The 18476-nt window shown below is 33.7% G+C and overlaps 1 protein-coding gene across 1 annotated transcript in view; it reads left to right on the plus strand.

The window, feature by feature from the left end:
• SS1 (glycogen/starch synthase, ADP-glucose type) overlaps window positions 1-13655 on the plus strand; it is a 70232-nt gene extending 56577 nt beyond the window's left edge. The window contains exons 9-15 of the mRNA XM_089820966.1: window positions 58-120; window positions 200-289; window positions 12254-12378; window positions 12469-12577; window positions 12667-12722; window positions 13053-13092; window positions 13210-13655. Coding sequence (XP_089677092.1) covers window positions 58-120; window positions 200-289; window positions 12254-12378; window positions 12469-12577; window positions 12667-12722; window positions 13053-13092; window positions 13210-13371 — 645 coding nt within the window. The 3' untranslated portion in view covers window positions 13372-13655. The remainder of the gene's footprint in view (window positions 1-57; window positions 121-199; window positions 290-12253; window positions 12379-12468; window positions 12578-12666; window positions 12723-13052; window positions 13093-13209) is intronic.
• Window positions 13656-18476: the final 4821 nt, after the last annotated feature.

An 18476-nucleotide genomic window follows, 5' to 3' on the forward strand; every position in this document is an offset into this window, starting at 1 on the left:
ATTAAGTAGACATTTTTTCTTACTTCCCTCTAAATATTGTATAGCTTTTCCATGCAGGCTGAATGCAAAGCTGCTCTTCAGAAAGAGCTTGGACTTCCTGTTAAGCCAGATGTACCATTGGTGAGATTGGGGAAGTTACTTATTTTCAGTTAGGGTTATTAGATATTTATTTTTAACAAAATGAATTAAAATTGTGTAGATTGGCTTCATTGGAAGATTGGATTACCAAAAGGGACTTGATCTGATACAGTCATCTCTTCCAGAATTAATAAAAGAGAACATACAGTTTGTAAGTTTTTTTTGCTAAGGAATTACATCTCAATTATAGATCCTATTTCAACCTGTTATATAATAATTGAAAGTCCAATACAAAATTAAATCACTTTTTCAATTGGTAATAGTTAAGATGCGATCAGTTTGAATTTTGAATACTTAATTTGAATTGTAATATAATGGATGGTTTCACAACTCTTTAGAAGAAATCAAGAATACAATAATCCCTCTCTTCAATTTGACTCTGTGCTCACCTTCTTAACAATTGTGACTTTTTCTTGCTTGCAATCTATTATATTTTTCACAAGGAGAATGAATTTCAGTGAGATAGCTAGTAAGAGTTTTGCTTTTTGTGTTCAGTAGTATGAAATGTGCTAACTCTTGGGTTTCATTAAGTTAGCCCTCAAAAACCGTAACTTTTTAAGAGAGTCGGTTCAAGAGGCTATTATATTCTTACTCTTCTTATCCTGTTGGAGCTGCAACCAGACCATCTTTCATGCTCTTTATGCTCTCTTTCATCCTTATGATGGATCACTGAGCGTGATCTGAAACATTCATGCAAAAACTTATGCAATCAAATCTAGAAACACAAGAAACTATTTCATGGATTGTGGAAATCTAATAGCATTAAGCATATTGCTTGTTCACATTAGCAAGTAGGTTCATATCTTCATAAGTACCTTAATCCTTTTAGGTTTGTTGCCTCACCTATTGAATAGGTTCAAGGACTTGGATCAACTTAAGATTTCATATGACAAATTTAGATCACAATCTGAGCTATAAGGATGGATAAAAGGGTCAATGGAATCCCATATCAAAACACTCATGGAAAAGGGAGATAGCAAAAGGTAGAGTGATTTTTTTTGAAGGAATTAAAAGGGCTTGTGAAAGTAAGATAACTTTTTTAAGAGAGTTGGTTCAAGAGGCTATTATATTCTTACTCTTCTTATCCTGTTGGAGCTGCAACCAGATCATCTTTCATGCTCTTTTGCTCTCTTTCATGCTGATGATGGATCATTGAGCGTGATCTGAAACATTCATGCAAAAATTGCACACAATCAAATCTAGAAACACAAGAAACTACTTCATGGATTGTGGAAAACTATGGCATTAACCATATTGCTTGTTCACATTAGCAAGTAGGTTCATATCTTCGTAAGTACTCAACCCTTTTAGGTTTGTTGCCTCTCCCATTGAATAGGTTCAAGGACTTGGATCAACTTGAAGACTTCCTATGACAAATTTAGATTACAATTTGAGCTATTAGGATGGATAAAAGGATCAATGGAATTCCATATCAAAACACTTATGGCAAAGGGAGATAGCAAAATGCAGAGTTATTTTTTTCTGAAGAAATTAAAATGGCTTTTGAAACGAATATTGGAGAAGAAAGGATTTGAAACAAATTTAGGAAAGACATGAAAGATAATGTACAAGGATGGAGAAGGATAGAGAAGCTTCTATAGAGTGTTCCAAGAGGGTCATTGCCAAAGATGAGGTGACTTTGCAAATAGAGGAACAAATAGTTATTGTACCACCCAATTATAATGAACATTTGAGCAAAAAACAATCCACATAAAAACAATAGAATAAGATTTGACCGAATTAGTAGATGCAATAACATAATATGTCGAATTAAAAATTTCAAGAATCAATGAAGAAAGGGCCTGAAAGTCATATTGATCAATCAAAGCATAGAATTAGTAGTACTCCACAATAGAACTTTTGATGCTAGGGCATAGAAACAAGGGCAACCTATAAATTAATTTTTTTGCTAGAAATTTATATTCGAAACCAAATCTATCCAACATCAAGGTTACAATTAACAAAGATTTGAGGGTTCACTATCAAAATTTCCAAAAATGAACCTTCGAAATTGAGTGAAGAATATCTAGATAATATAGTAAGTAAAAGTTTATGATTACAAAAAGGATAAATGGAAAAGGAACTTAAGATTTCAAGAAAGGACAAAGAAGACAAAACATCTTAATGAGGTGAACCTCTTTGACTAAATTGTCACTACCCTATGCTAATTAAGACAAGAGTTCATGTAGGTAGAGATAAGTATTGAATCCTTGCTAAGGCTAAGAAATAAATAACAAGAGAAAGAAGAGATTGCCTAAAGAATTTTGAAGAGATATTGAGAAAAAAAAACACTTTGAAATTCAATTAAGACAAAGGCAAAAGCGACAGGTTAGTGATAAAAAAAAGAAGTAAAACCAGGTGTGGAAGAATTGATGAAAAGATAGAGAGAGAGCCAAGAATAAAGTATTAATTAGGTGGAAAGACAAGCCCTAAAAAACCAAGAGATAAAAAATGCCTTCAACCCCCATAAGGATGGCTATAGATGGGATTAAACTCCATGTGTATGATTAAGATACTAAAGATGCAAGTGAGCATCTATTTATATTGAAATCTCATTAAAATACAATTCGCATAAATGAGGATCAAACTCAATTGTGTGAATACATAGAAACATTAAAAGATGAAGCTTTGATTGATGTGGTATATCAAGGTTTGGCCAAAACAATGATAAAAAGAGGGGGAAAAAGTGGGAGAACATAAGAGAAGAATGAGTTTCTGAAAGTTGAAGCAATATGTGTAGATATTTTAAAGTGTACTTCATGAAGTGGAAGAAACACTATTAGAAAAACAAAGAATTGAATGGTTTATGGGTTGAACCCAATGAGAGTTTCTACAGATGGAAAATAATATACTACCTATAGTGCAGCAGTGGAGCCAATAACTAAAGGTAAAAGTGTAATTTTGGAGGAAAGATTTGAACAAAAGAAAATAGCTTGAGAAATATAACTTATAATTGGAGAAATTAAATATACAATAGGAAACTTTTATGAAAGGTGGGAGAAAAGAGAGTACCCCATATCAAGAAGGAACATGTTCAATGTGCATATTGTAGCAGAAAAGGACATATAAGAAATGAGTTTCCAATGATAAAAATTACAAAGCGAGTTGCCACAATAATGTAGAAGTTAGAAAAGCCCTTGTAAGAATAGTAAGTTTTTAAAATGATATATAAGAACAATAGGATAAACATCTAATTGATGGTTTCCCTATATTTGAAGAATTTGAAGAATACAGTGAATTGTTGCTGAAGGAATGAATTGAGAAGAATCTTGTATTGATAAAGGCATGGCCACTGCACTAGGATTAGTAATAGGTGCTATAAATGGGGATTTGACACATGGATATAAGAATCAATGTAGAGAAAAAATCAATGGTAAATAAACACTATGAACAATGTAGTATCCTAGATATAAAATGAGCCACCTTCTATTAGATATAACAATGATTAGATTTTTAAGGGTTATGGCAAAGGTGACTGTTTGCAACAATAGTTATAGAACTTGTCAAGTTAGAGGAAGAGGCTGAAAATTGACTTGCTATTATTAGGTAAGTTAGGTCATAACACCAATGAATGTAGAAGTAGAGTAGAAAGGGAAAAAATAAATTGTGGATTTTATAGTGATAATACATGAAGCATTCCTTTTCCTTTCACAAGAATGAGTTGGCACAAGGGACTATAAGTAAAGATGCCATGTGGTGCTAAGGTATTAATGAAAGTCCTAAAAGAGAAAGGACAAAATATGAGATGCTAGAAAAAAGACAAAAAACCTAGACATGAGCTAGGAAAACCTTTTTGTCATAAAAAGAGTTGTTATAAATAGAATATAAAAAAAGGGCATCTAGAGATGGCTATTGAAAAATTTAATAAAAAGAGAACATAGCAATAGTTATGAGTCTATGACCAACAAAAGTATAGATACAAATGAGACTAAGTAGGTAATCAAAGAGGCAGAAATGAATTTTCTAATAAAAATGACCAAGACTGTAGAAAAAAAATCTAAAAATCTAATAGAAAAGGCTACATAATAACATAATAAAAAATGATAATTTGTAATGTCCCTATTTTGGGGCATTAGAAAAGTAAATAGGCCAACCCATTTTTATTAATTTTTTTTTGATTGGTAAAAGGCCGAAGCCCGATAGATTATATTATTATTTAAATAAAGTACAGTGTCTCCATTCAAATGGGCGCTAGTAGGAAAGAACAAAGAAAGGGAACCTCCAGTCTTGCCTGGGACCAAGGTCCTACCTAGTCTTGCCTAGGTTCAAGGTCCTATACAAATTACATAGTTTAAAAGGGGCGTACCCCAGTTTTCCTAATCTAGTCAAAAGAGATAACCTTCTTAGCAAATATATTCCATGTTTACATTTCTATCCTTAATCTCGATTATGAATACAAAGGTCCCAACTGTTGATGGATTTTTTAACATAACTCATATTGTGAACTCCTTGTGGTAGGTTTTGATTTCTAAATTGGGTGCTCACATTGATTCCTTGTTTCATAATCTGGACTGTTAAAGTTATAAATTGGTTCCCCATCCAAGCTTGGTTCTTTTTCTTTCTTTTTGAGTTCCTCGGCGACTTGTGAAGAATTCTGCAGAAACGACTAGATTTGGCCAAGATCGCTGTTAGTATGCATAATGAATAATTTCAAAAAATTATTAGTGATAGTAACTTCATTCCCTTATTGTTGTGAATTTGGATAGATTGATCTACTAGTTAACATTTAAGATTTTTTATTCAGTTTTTTAAATATGCATTTAGATTTGGGTTTAAAATAGGGTGAATTTACTAAGTATTGATCAGAATTATTGGTTTAGTTGTGTATTGATTTATCATTGTTGAGATATATCAATATTCTGCTGTTAGAATATCAGTTTTAATATTGACGATCAGAGGGCTTTGAGAGAAGGGACAGTAAACCAACACCGGAGAGAGAATTGCAAACAGAGTTTAGGGAACCCGTCCAAGAGATCACTGTGGTAGGAGGCTTATCAGTTCACCATTTATACGAAATACAAAAGATTCTAAGTTATAAGCTATTTAATCCATGTTGAAGTGAAAATTCCTAAACAAACCATATTAGTAGTTTTAAACCTATGCTGTGATTGACCATTTTTAGTCATGTTGACTGTTGAGGACTTAATGCAAATTAGTAAAGCCAATTTAATATTAAAAAGGGCATTAGTGAGAGACAAATGGGCAAAAAGGACAAGGACAGGATTGGGGAAGCCAAAGAGTCACATGTTGGATCCTTAAAAGAGGGCAAGGAGTTTATTTTGGTATGCTTGGGTTTTGGAGTTGTTTTCAGATTTCTCTTTGAGAAAGGGAGCTTTGAGTTTCCAGAACTTGAGGACAGAAACCTTTAGGGTCTTCTCGCCGGATTGGACGCCAACCCGGTTGAACATTGGTGGTGAATTCACATCAGAATTCACATCGGAGTTACAAGTTCTTCTCTATGTATTCTAATCTATCTGTTAATGCTGTTTGTATGATTGGATTTCTTTGCATGTTATTGTATTGCTGTTTTATAATGCAATAATGAATTCTGTGGCATTTTAAATGAGTGTTTTACTCGTTATTTGCTGGTTTTAAATTATATAAATCATCTGCTGTATTAAAAATCTGTTTGAGATAAAATTGTGGAAAATATCCATCCGCGATATTACATAATTTTAGAAGAGATGCACACAACCTAAAACTGATGGCTAATTTATTTGAAAAGATAATTTATTTTGAAAATCAAACAATTTTAGAACATTGGAATAAGCAAGCGAGAGCAATAAGAAGACACATTTTTTAGATCTGTTTAATATGAAACCCCATAGAAAATGGAAACACCAAGGGGTAGTATTGGATGTCGAGGTAAATGGTAGAATGATTAAGAAAACCTTACTGAATTTGTGAGAGCAGGCAAATAAAATGTTTAAAGAAATTTTTGATGTCTTTGGAAAACCACAACTTCATCAGACACTATACATCATATCTTTAGGAATGGAAGACCAATATATATGATTAGCATTTGGGAAGACGTTCAAATAGGTTTCATGGGTATAGTGAATAAATTTTATTTTCAAGCCATTGATATGTATGGAGGACTAATTTATACATAGGTTGAAATTGATGAGCGGTTCTACTTTGTCTCATAGGATATATCCTTTTGTCTCATAGGATTGATCTATTCAAATTCTTTCTTTACTTTTTTTGTGTTCTTTTTCATCTTCTAGGAAAAGAGGTTTTGAATCAGTTCATAGAGATGGCATTTACTTTTGGTCCATTTAGATCAATTGGACCTCACCTCTAGCTTCTTTCAACCCTAACAATATTTTAAAGTCAAGCATTTGTTATAGGTGATGGGTTCATTGATGAACCCTCTTCAACGTCATTGGTCTTGTAGATTGAGGTTTTCTCTTGGCTAATTGTGATTATGTGTCACATAGAACAACCCTATCTTTCAAAATCCAAAAGTTACCAAGCCTTTGATTTATTCAAGCCTTTGATTTATTCAAGATTTTTGATTTGAGGAGCATTCTATTTTCTAGTGTACATCTACCATGAAATCCATGGAAGGCAAGGTACTATTGTTTTTGTGGATAATCTTCTGGATTTCTCTTTGCTTTCTTTTGCTACCTTGATCAAACGTGCTTGCTCTTTTGTCTTTGGGAGATGTCTATGTTTAGGCATATATCTTAGTATGGTTATCATAGATCTATTGTCACTGTTGTTTGCAGTGTATAAGCACCCTTTAGAAACTATTGGTTTGCATACAAATGGATATAGATTGGTGCTACATTGCTCCTTCTGGCCTACTACAAGGATTATTGGCACCTTGACTCTAATTCAAGTGGTCACAGTTTTATTTCATCTTAATGTTAGGGACCCTCCCATGCCTCCCATCCACAATTCAAATCTTATTGACTGATTCATATTGCAGTCTTTTCCCCATTACTAGTAGTTATTTGCCCTCAAATTTTGAGGGAGTCCTATGTGGCATTGACAACCTCCTAGAGTTGTCCATCTTGGCCTTCTTATCTTTTGACTCTCCTTCATGAGCATTCTTGGATTCTACACGATACTCACACTATGGCTAATAACATTCTTGTTGGCTCCTTCAATGTCCTCAAATGTTGAGGGAGTTTTATGTGGCATTTTGACAACATCCTAGAGTTGTCCATCTTGGCCTTCTTATCTTTTGACTCTCCTTCATGAGCATTCTTGGACTCTACACGGTACTCACACTATGGCTAATAATATTCTTGTTGGCTCCTCCAATGTCCTGGAAAACTAATGCTTGCGAATTTTGATTCCCTTTCTAGATTTTATTTTTTTGTTTATTACATTAAAACCTTCCCCCTTCTCTTTTTATTATTATAATTTATTTGGGGTATGCCTTTTCTAAGCCAGCCCTTATGTGTATATACTTTATGTCTAGGGCTTCTTTTATGGCCTTAGTCTTATCCTTTTGTACTTACTACATGTTCTAGTCATGTTAATCTATTTTTGGTCTCTTGAGGACATTGGTATTTTTCTTTTATAATATACATTAGAGTTTGATGACTTGCTGGAGCTCTATAGTTATATTTAGATGAGAGTTGCCTAATTTTAGTGATATATCAAGTCTTGAGATGTTGGAGTTATTGTAACACATTCTAATATACATTAGAGTTAAGAAATTTTAATGATTTTATGGAGTCCTATAGTTACAAGTAGATGAGAGTTACCTAATTTTAATGGCATATGAAGTCATACGATGTTGGATTCATTGATGCATATTTAATGGTATGGTTGTGAGATGCATCTTAATTGTTGGGATTTGACATTAGAAACCGATCAAATGCTTCCAAGACCTCCTTTGCTAAAATCAGTGTTAAACATTATCAAACACATTCTTCCAAGCTCCTCGGTAACCACCACTCAATGTAAACACAGATTTTGTATCTAAAACTTGACTCTTCATTTGGTCTGCACTATATGCTTCCTCAATCAAGCATGTCTCTAGATGATAATAGTTTGTTAAGAGCCCCATTCCTCCTCCATGCTTTGTATGCCTGACAATGCAATCAAGATTGATATATCATTTATTGATAGTTTCCATTCATAGGCATGATGCCCCTTAATAAGTGTTTTATGACATTTCAATAAAATAAGACTTTTCCTGTTCATAAGTGCAATTACAGACCTTAACTTAAACTGCTTGTTTTATTTATAATTTACTAATCATACAGATATTTGTAGGTTTCAAGCTAAATTTTTGTCTGTTCTCTAATCATGAGTCGTGATACAAAGCATTGATAATGGTCAATTTGCATTATTTTGTCATCTTTTTTTCATAATTTTTCGGAATAAGTGAAAAAACATTTCAATGTTGGTTGTCCCTTGTTCCCATTTTAGTTCAGCTGTAGCAGAGGATTAAAATGGACTTATCTTAGGTTTCATCATTGAAAGAGCAGATTTTATTTCAAGTCAAAGTTGGGGGCCTGTCAAGTGGTTAATGCTGTGGGGTAAGAAGGGCTTGTTTTTGTCAAATGTTTGTCACTTCATATACAGGTGTACTTAGAGATTGGGAAGATCGAGTTTGAATTCAGAATAAGCTAACACCTTTATAGGCATGCATTATACAAGGATAAATTATAAATAAAACAAGCAGTTTAAGTCGAGGTCTGTAGTTGCACTTGTGAACAGGAAAAGTCTTATTTTATTGAAATGTCATAAAAAACTTATGAAGGGGCATCATGCCTATGAATGGAAACTATCAATAAATGATATATCAATCTTGATTGCATTGTGAGGCATACAAAGCATGGAGGAATAATGGGGCTCTTAACAAACTGTTATCATCTCAGAGACATGCTTGATTGAGGAAGCATATAGTGTGTTGAATGGAGAGAGTGTTTCTCACCTATTCTTCTTATGTCCTCTCTCTAGAGAAATTTGGCCAGACCAAATAAAGGGTCAAGTTTTTAGATACAAAATCTGTGTTTACATTGAGTGGTGATTACCCTTTGGGGTGTACACTGTTGCCTGCAAACAACGTACAACAGACAAATCTGTCCCTTGGAATCGAACTCGAGACCAATGGGAAGCAAACTCAAGGCCCAAGGCAACGTTACTGTATGATGTTATTAGCAGATATACACATTGCTGGCACTGCTCCACAAAGATATGATACCACCACCCCATATACGTGTTTAGATACAAAGTCAGGCAAAAAATATACGTGTTTAGATACAAAGTCAGCAAAAAACAGCTGGCTGTCCCCAAGTTTCCTGGAAAAAAAAATTGCCGTTTTAGGGATGTTTCCAAATATGGCAAAAAGGGGATGGAAAAAATCTGTCCTTGCGTACCCTTTTCATCCCCAAGATGGGATTAAAAGTGATGTGCAAATTATCAATGCAACGAAAAGATGTTAGATGTCATCTTGGAAATTGGAACCATTTGATTTAAATGCAAATAGTTAGCAGGTAATTTTGAATTCACCTCCTTTCTACATATTCAATAAGAAGGAAACAAAATAGCACACCAAGCAGCTATATGAGTCAAAAGGAACTCTCAATAGATTTTGAGTTGTTTTGTTGTACTGTCCCCTTCCTAATTTTCCTTAGAATCAATTGCAACAAATTAGTTCTAGGATTACATCTTACCAAGTAAATATTTCTTTAAACGAGGTGATCCTAGATTTGAATCCTACAATCATAGCATCAACAACATATACAAATATAATATATGTATATCTATTCAATTATTAGGATCAGATGATATCACATCATAACCATATGCTATCAATAACATTATGCGAGCATATTAAAGATTCGAGGAGGAAACATGATAGGTCATCCCAAAGCCATTTTATACTAAGTACTTCCACTCCACCTACACTACACACATACCTTGTGGTGTTTCTAGTGTTATTAGCTCCTAGATCTGAAACAATATATCTCTATGGAGTAGAGTCGAAACCTCTGAAACACACAACACATGAATAGTTGTACCTCTCAAATCTTGGATTGTTCATATACCTGCTCACAACTCCCACTGTATTTGCAATATCTGGCGCAATACACAACATGGCATACATCAAGCTACCAACTGTAGGATAGTATGGAACCTTGGACATGTAGTCCATCTCCTCTTGTGTCTTGGGGAACATCTCAATGTCTCACTAGTCAATTTTAAATGATTGGGGAAATTCGTACTAACTACTTTTGTATCCTGCATCTGAAATATTTTAAACATCTCTATGTACTGACTTTGAGACAATGTTAAGGTGCAATTTTTCCCGTTTCTTGTTATTCTCATGCCAAGGCTTTGATTTTTTTACACAAATCCTTCATAGCAAATGACTTTCTAATTTCTACTTAAGCTCATTTATATCTTTCATATTAGTTCCAACAAAAAACATGAAATCAAAATATAATAACATGATAATGTAGCTACCATTATCCAACCTCTTAAAATAAACACAATTATTAGAACGACATGTTTTAACCTTGTTCAGCCATAAAACTATCAAATTTAAAATACCATTCTACAGCCATACAAATTCTTCCTTAACTTGCACACTAAGTTGTCTTTACCTTTGACCTCATCTCTTGGTGGTGTTTACATATAAATCTCTTCCTCGAAATCTCCATGGACAAATTGTCTTTACATCTAATTGTTCAAGATGCAAGTCTTTTGTTGCCACAAGACTTAGGGAGTAGTTATGATTGAAGTCATTTCTACAACAGGAGAAAATATTTCATCAAAAACTATACCCTTTTTAATGGAAAACCATAAACCTCTAGTCCGGCTTGATATCTTTTCTTTCCAACATGGTCTTCCTTAAACCTGTAAACCCATTTGTTTGGCAGTTATCTTTTACCTTAGACAATTGAACTAAGTCCTAATCTGGTTTTGCATCAAATAGTTCCTTTTCTTTTTCATTCTTGCTCCCATTTCTTTCTAGTTTCTAGCTGCATTGCTTCCTCATGACTTTATCATCAAAGATTACTTTTACAGAAGCTAATTGACTAGTGTCCGTGTTAGACTCATATAAATAATGAGCAACAGACTCACCATCTGACATCTTCATATTTTTTAACTGTTTCATAATAAGTACCTTGTTCATTTTTCATACAGTTTGTTCAATTCTGACATTAGTCCACCATTGGTGTATCTTTTGATATGTTGAAAGGCACTGATGCTGCCGAACACAACTGCTTTGTTTTTAGTGCCTTTCTATTGAGTAGCTACCATTTTGGATTTGTCATATTTGTTGACATTTTTCCTTTTGGTCCCAATAGTAAGAAAATATCCTTATGTTTATATTATCTTCCATAGCTAATAGCTTCGACTGTTGTAATTTTGATCCCTAAAGTCGCCTTCTTCCTTCGTTTCTTCCACATGAATCTAAACTCTCCTGCGAAATGATTGAAATACATGGCTTTGATACTAGTTCTTAGGGTTTAGGTAGATGAGAGGAATAAGCAAAATTAAATATAAATAATGCAAAACAAAAGAGGCAAGAAGAACAATTACAATAACATAGAAATTTAACCTGGTTCATCCAATGCGAGCTACAGCCATGAAGAAATAGACATCCACTTTCTTTATATTTTCTAGTGAAGAGCAAATTATAGTATGATGATTTTTCACATTACAGTCACTTATGTATAAAGCCTTTAATGACAGTTTACAAAGACCCCCCTACACTCCCCTGCTAATTTATTTGGGGGGAATTGTGGATGATAGGGACACTGAAATTTAAGCTCAGCAGCATGATCAATCATCGCTTGCCAATCGTAACTGCATGTCATGCTTCTTGACATTATATTTCATTCTATCCACCTTTTCATCTCTTCAGTGTGTAAGATGAAGAAGGGCAGCTCAGCCGTGATTTTGAATTGCATAAGAACTAACTGTAATCCAGAAGATCATCTAGAAATTCCCTTTGCATATTATAATTCAGAGACTGCAGCTGACACTAATTTTAATCTTATTTTCTGTCAATTAACCTTAACTGATCTGTCATTTTATTTAATCCCCAACTAATCTGACATTTTCTGTTGCATGCTGTAATATTAATTTTTAAGTTATTTAAAGAGAGAGTTTTCCAATTTAAAAAAAATCATTTCAGGTTATGCTTGGTTCCGGAGATGCATACATTGAGTCCTGGATGAAAGCATCCGAGTCTTCTTATAAAGACAAGTTCAGAGGTTGGGTTGGGTTCAGTATTCCGGTTTCTCACAAAATAACTGCAGGGTAAAGTAATCATCTTTCCAATTATCATTTTTGGTTTTCAATTTCTGTGCAACATTTAAAACTAATCAATCTGCGTTTTTTTTCCTGTAGATGTGACATATTATTAATGCCATCAAGATTTGAACCATGTGGTCTCAACCAACTTTATGCAATGAGATATGGGACGGTTCCAGTTGTGCATTCTACTGGGGGCCTTAGGGTAAGAAAGGCACATGAATTTGGAATTTGATGATTTTGATGCCATGTCAGAGTGCTTTCACTCATTGTTTTTTCACGAGTTCCTTGTAGGATACTGTGGAGGACTTCAATCCTTTCGATAATGATGGGGCAGGTTCTGGGACCGGGTATGATCTATGAGCTTTGATGCCTGAAGAGGCTTAGTAAATATATATTCTAGAGGAATCATAGTTTGGTTGATCATTTGACTAAACTTGTGAGCATTAATTTACAGATAGAAGGTTTCTTTGAAAGCTTTGCAATTAGTGAAGGCCATGAAATGTTGGGTAGATGATGAATAATTATGGAGGCTGGTGTATACAATATACAATACTATTAAAATCGAAAGCTTGCATATATGTATCTTGGAGAGCTTCCAAGCATCTTTTAAAGATTGCATTTTCTGGATGAGAATGTATTTCTACTACTGATATTGTCTTCCATGTATTCCTTTGTAGGTGGAGATTTTCTCCCTTGTCCAAGGAAGCTATGGTTGGGGTATGAACCTTTACCTCCTTTGATTCTGAGAATGCTTATTTGATATACATCTGTTTATCCTCTTTAGTCCATAGGATATCCAATGCATCTGATAATCAATTGTGGTTGAATTACTAGACGTTGAAGATAGCAATCCAAACATACCATCAGCATAAATCTTCGTGGAAGGGGATCATGAAAAGAGGAATGCTACAAGATTACACATGGGAAAATGCTGCATCACAATACGAGCAAGTATTTGAATGGGCTTCAATTGATCCACCTTATGTCAGACCTTGATGCTAATCATTCTGATGCAGTTAGTGCTCTATTGTTGAAAGTTTCAATACAATCTATTATGTACTCCACCACTTGTAGGATAGCACCTGATTAGATCTTGAAGATAAGATCTCGTATGTACAAGCTGCCTGAGGCCCTGAACACATCACTTGTGCATGTTTGCTTCAACAGAAAACAGTTTGTTCTGTAGTTTAAATTCTTAAAGAAGTAAAGGCTTGATTAACTTGAAATACTTTACTTTTTAACAAACAATAAAGCATTGTGGTCATCTTTTTATTTATTAATTGCATCTCGAGCTATTCTTTCAAACAGATGTTTCTCAATTTTATTTTTCGCTTTCATGGATATCGGTAGTAGTTCACATATGATGCTATTCTTCACAAGTAATCATGCATGCTTTCTGGCCTGATATCCAGAACTGATACAAATACTAAAATTAGAATTTGTGGGTAGTTGACTTGTGTTAGAAATAGGTTGTGCAGGGGAAGGAGCCAGGCCCTTTTTGCAGCTACAAGGAACAAAACAAAGTCATTCGATTGCTTCAAGCCTATTTATTTCCAATTTTAAGCCATTTTTAGGGTGCAATTCTTCCCTTATGTCCAAAATGATGTTCTGGGCATGTCATTTCCATTACATTCTACAAGGATCAAAGTTATCCCTATCAGGGGTTTAAGACATTCTCTTGCAACCGGAGACAGTTGCCACTGACCATGACACAGCCCTCAAGAAGCATAGGCAAACAGATGGTTTCTATGAAGATCAGTGTGTTGTGGCATATGCTTCTCCACAATCTCCACCAATGATATACATAAATTGATCGTAGAAGAAGGGGAATTGCAAATTTGCAGCAGCAAACTTCAATCAATATTAAAATTAACATGGATACTAGAACACCCTATGTAAACTAATCACGGGCCAGTGGCATATCTCTACAGTTGAGAATTTCGTTTCAATGTAATTATTCTAGTGGCAAACCCTTATCTTTCTGAAATTGATATCCAAATAAATAAATATTGTCAAGCAGGAACAATGGCAAGGGAGAAGCAAACACTATTTTAATGGCAGTAATGACACAAATATTTATAGTGCGAACCTTCATGGTTTTACAATTGTTTTAATGTTTCAAGAATTATTATATTCAGTTGAATGTTTTTTCAAATTTTCAGATTATTTTCTGTTGGTAATACATTTGAATGGTATGTTTTGAATTCTTTAGTACATTTCTTTGAAGCAATGAAAAGATATGACAATGCATAATATGTAAGGCCGTTAGAAGAAAATATTTCCATCGATAAATTGTTCCTGGCGCCTCTGTCACAATTAATGCTATAAAGTTTACAATATTGGCTCATTGAACAAGAAGAATTATTTATTTTCTTCTTTTATTTATCCTTGCACCTTGTTAGATGATACTGTTGTAATCGTTATCATCTAAAATTACACGAGTAGCATCACATTTTCGCTCTTGCTTTACTGCAATTCCTCAGTAAAAGTTTTTCAAATCGACATTTCTTCTTGAATGCATACCATCAATTGCGTGGGATAAGGAACTTTTTCAACATAGTTTAAAAACTTTAACCAATGGACCTCTAACTAGCTACAATTAACCATGATTTAAAAAAAGGTATTTTTGGATACCTAAATAAATCACAAGCATGATACATGATAAGAAATGAATTCACGTCATGCACTTGCTTGATTTCAACCAGATAATGTTATCATATTCAAATTCCAAACTTCTTAAAAGCTCAAAAATTTGTTTTTCCAAAAAGTCCATAGCATAAGATTATCCAACTGTAAATTTCAGCTCATTCTAGGGTAGGTTATTAAAACAAGGACATCAAACTATGATATTCCGAAGAACTCTTTTTGTAAGAATATATCTTTTAAAACTTTATATTAATGAAAATATAAATCTTATATCAATAAATGTAATTAGATTTCTACAATCCATTATAAATGTAGAATAGTTTTCTCTAATTTTTGATTGTGTATGAATTTTTTAACATCAATATTTTGGATCTCACTTAGTGATCTATTATCAGGATGAAAGAAAGTGCATGAGAATAGAAATATACTCAGTGATCCATCATCCAGATGAAAGTGCATTAGAATAGAAATATATTTCTATTCTAATGCACTTTCTTTCATCCTGATGATGGATCACCAAGTGGGATCCAAAACGTTGATGTTAATAAATTCTTACACAATAAAAATTCCAAAAAAGTTGTCTTAAATTTTATGTATTCAAAAAGAAGTTGGGGTGGTAGATAACACAACAACAAATCATTACAAAGGGAGCAAAAGAAAAATCATAATAATTTAGCTATGGCTAAACTAAACTAGGTGACAGATAGGGTCTTGATCATTAGATTTATCCAAAGCAACATTGGTTTTCAATCACTCCCACCTTTTAAGAGTAGCAACATCATCTTACATTCTCTTTAGAAGAGTAGCATCATAATTGTCATCTCTTTGAAAGGGTGTTTGAGGGGAGATGACATTGTTAGATTACCTTTGAGCCCCACCATGGAAATGGTAGATAAGAACACCAAGGCCACCCCACACAAGTAACAAAGTGCATGGGATTCTAGATTACAAGATCATGGTAGTAACACCACGATCTCCATGAATTGATCTTATCAAGATGAGTGATTTGTCCAGGCCAATGTCCTCAAGTGAAGGTCGAATTAGGATGAATTTGAGCATGGGTGCATTATTTTTGGGGTCTAACAATTTTTGGGGATGTGCACCTTCAAGTGAAACCTTGTTGATTTGCACTTAAATATGCATGTGTGCATTAGAGAAAATTATCCCTTTAGCATATAGAAAAATGTTATCAACAAGACAATTTTAAAAAGAGTAATATGTCCCATTCATTCAAATATTGAAGAAAAATTCTACCTTGAAATGCGTATACTTTTGTTAGAGACAAAGCTATTCTCCAATAAAAACGTAGTGCCCTAAGATGTGGGAACTCTTACAAGTCTAAATAAATCATGAATCCAATTACAAGCTTCCTAAGCTAGGGGATAAAACCAAAAGAGATGTCTGAGGGTGTAGCACTCGTAAATTATACATGTTTATTTATGGTGTCTAATTTCACTTTCATAGCATTTATTTTGGTATCTCACATTCTTTTACACGTTAAAAGATCTTTATTAATTTAAATTAATATCCAAATTAATATTACGAGTCCTCTCTTGGTTAAATCTTACCGCAATCCTATTTGGGCAAATAATTTTAGGCCCGCCCCTTAATTCTTTCATCTACTCAATTCAAAGTGTTATATACCTCATTTTGTAGCTTAAGACAAGCATTTTGCATCTATCAATATCATATTTCTATGTAGCACATCTTTTTTGGCAAGAGAAACATATTATCTCACTTCCTTTAGAATTTTAGTCATTTCAAGTAAGAGCAAGGCGATGCCCTACTCTTTAAGGATTTCCCCTAGAATTTTAGGTGTGGGATCCAATAGTTTCGCACTCCCTGAAAAATTACCTAATGTATAATTATTATCTTCCTAAGTTGGCCAAAAGGCGATTCTCCTTTGAAATCTCCACATAAGTCTCCTCCTTAATTCATTTCAATAGGTGTATCTCATTAACATCTCAACTTCAAGACTTTAAGAGTAGATTTAATTCAAGGAGAAGAAAATTACATTAAAGCATATTCAATTATTAGTATATTTATGATTCCATGAAGTTTGATCATGTTATTGCAGTAACACATGGATAACTTATCCTAAGAGCATTGTTGCATCAATTGGAGGTGTAAAACATCTTAATTCCTTAGATTTATCTTCTGCTACATGTTTGCATGCTTTCAATTATATTTGAAGTCTTTTCAATTTCATGTCTAATTTCAAAACTAGGTTTGACCTAGGCAAACCTCTTTTAAGTCAACATTTTTCTTTTTCTCTATGGGAAAGAACAAGAAAATGACATACAAAGAAATTTATAGAAAAAGTATTTAGAGATTTATAGTTTGTAAGTTGTTTTACTAGGAAGTGTGACGTCACCTTAGCCAACTTGCTCCTAGGAGTAGGTCACCCAACTTGCTCCTAGAAGTAGGTTTCCCTAGCTGAATTGCTCACTCCAATTTTGCCTAAAAAGTAGATAATATTGTAGTTATAACATATGCTTCCTAGATTTATTGTTGAAATTTGTTTGTGAGAGTCATCATTTTGTCTTGTATTGCAAAATCTTGTATTTGTCTTCCACAATTGCATAGCCATTTTCCACTTATCACTAAGGACCATTGAATTCATCCTATTCCCAAAGATCATGATTCAAGTTGACCATAAACAAATCAATTAGGATTGGAATTTCTTATGTGAGAGATGTGTCCCCAAAGGTAGGTCTTGAGACAATATGCACCAAGCAAAGTGAGACACATAAGTGATTCACATGTACTTAAATTGGTAATAAACATAAAAAAATAAAATAAAATAAAAATAGTTTAATATGATTTTTAGTTTTATTTTCATATTAGGAAAAAAATCATATTAAATGAGTGTTTTTTATTTTAGATTTTTATTTTAAATTATTATGATTATTATCATATGTGTTCTTTTCAAAATTAGTCAATAAACATATTTAAGTCTATGAAATCAACCTGGGAAAGGAATGCTCTATATCCCCAACATCCTCCCATGTAACACTGTTAGTGGAAAATTGGTCCCACTAGACCTCACACAGTTAGATATTTCTATTATGCAACCAAATGATGCACTGATCAATTATTTGGGCGGTCTCTACTAGCACCATCCTCGGATCTTGAACTTGTAATGCACGTCAATCAAGAGTACGAACCTATCTGTACACTCGAAAAGTGTCACACTCTAAACCCTTCTATCCAAATGATTCCATGAGTTGGAATGCTTGGATGCCGGCTTAGAGCTCCCTATCCACGGAGTGCAAGAGAGTATATTTCAAGAATAAGAAGGCTCTCAGATGAGCCTTAGAGATACTCTTCTTGCTAGTAAACCATGCAATGGGAGGTTCCAAAGACAAGATGCAAGAATGCAAATGTCCCAAGGAGTTCCTCAAGAATGCAATGCAACTAAAGATTAAACTAGAATGAATATGAAAAGTGCAGCT

The sequence above is a fragment of the Cupressus sempervirens genome, chromosome 3, assembly GCF_028749045.1.
Source record: "Cupressus sempervirens isolate cs-2001-9-10 chromosome 3, ASM2874904v1, whole genome shotgun sequence".
In the NCBI taxonomy this organism is placed as follows: Eukaryota; Viridiplantae; Streptophyta; class Pinopsida; order Cupressales; family Cupressaceae; genus Cupressus; species Cupressus sempervirens.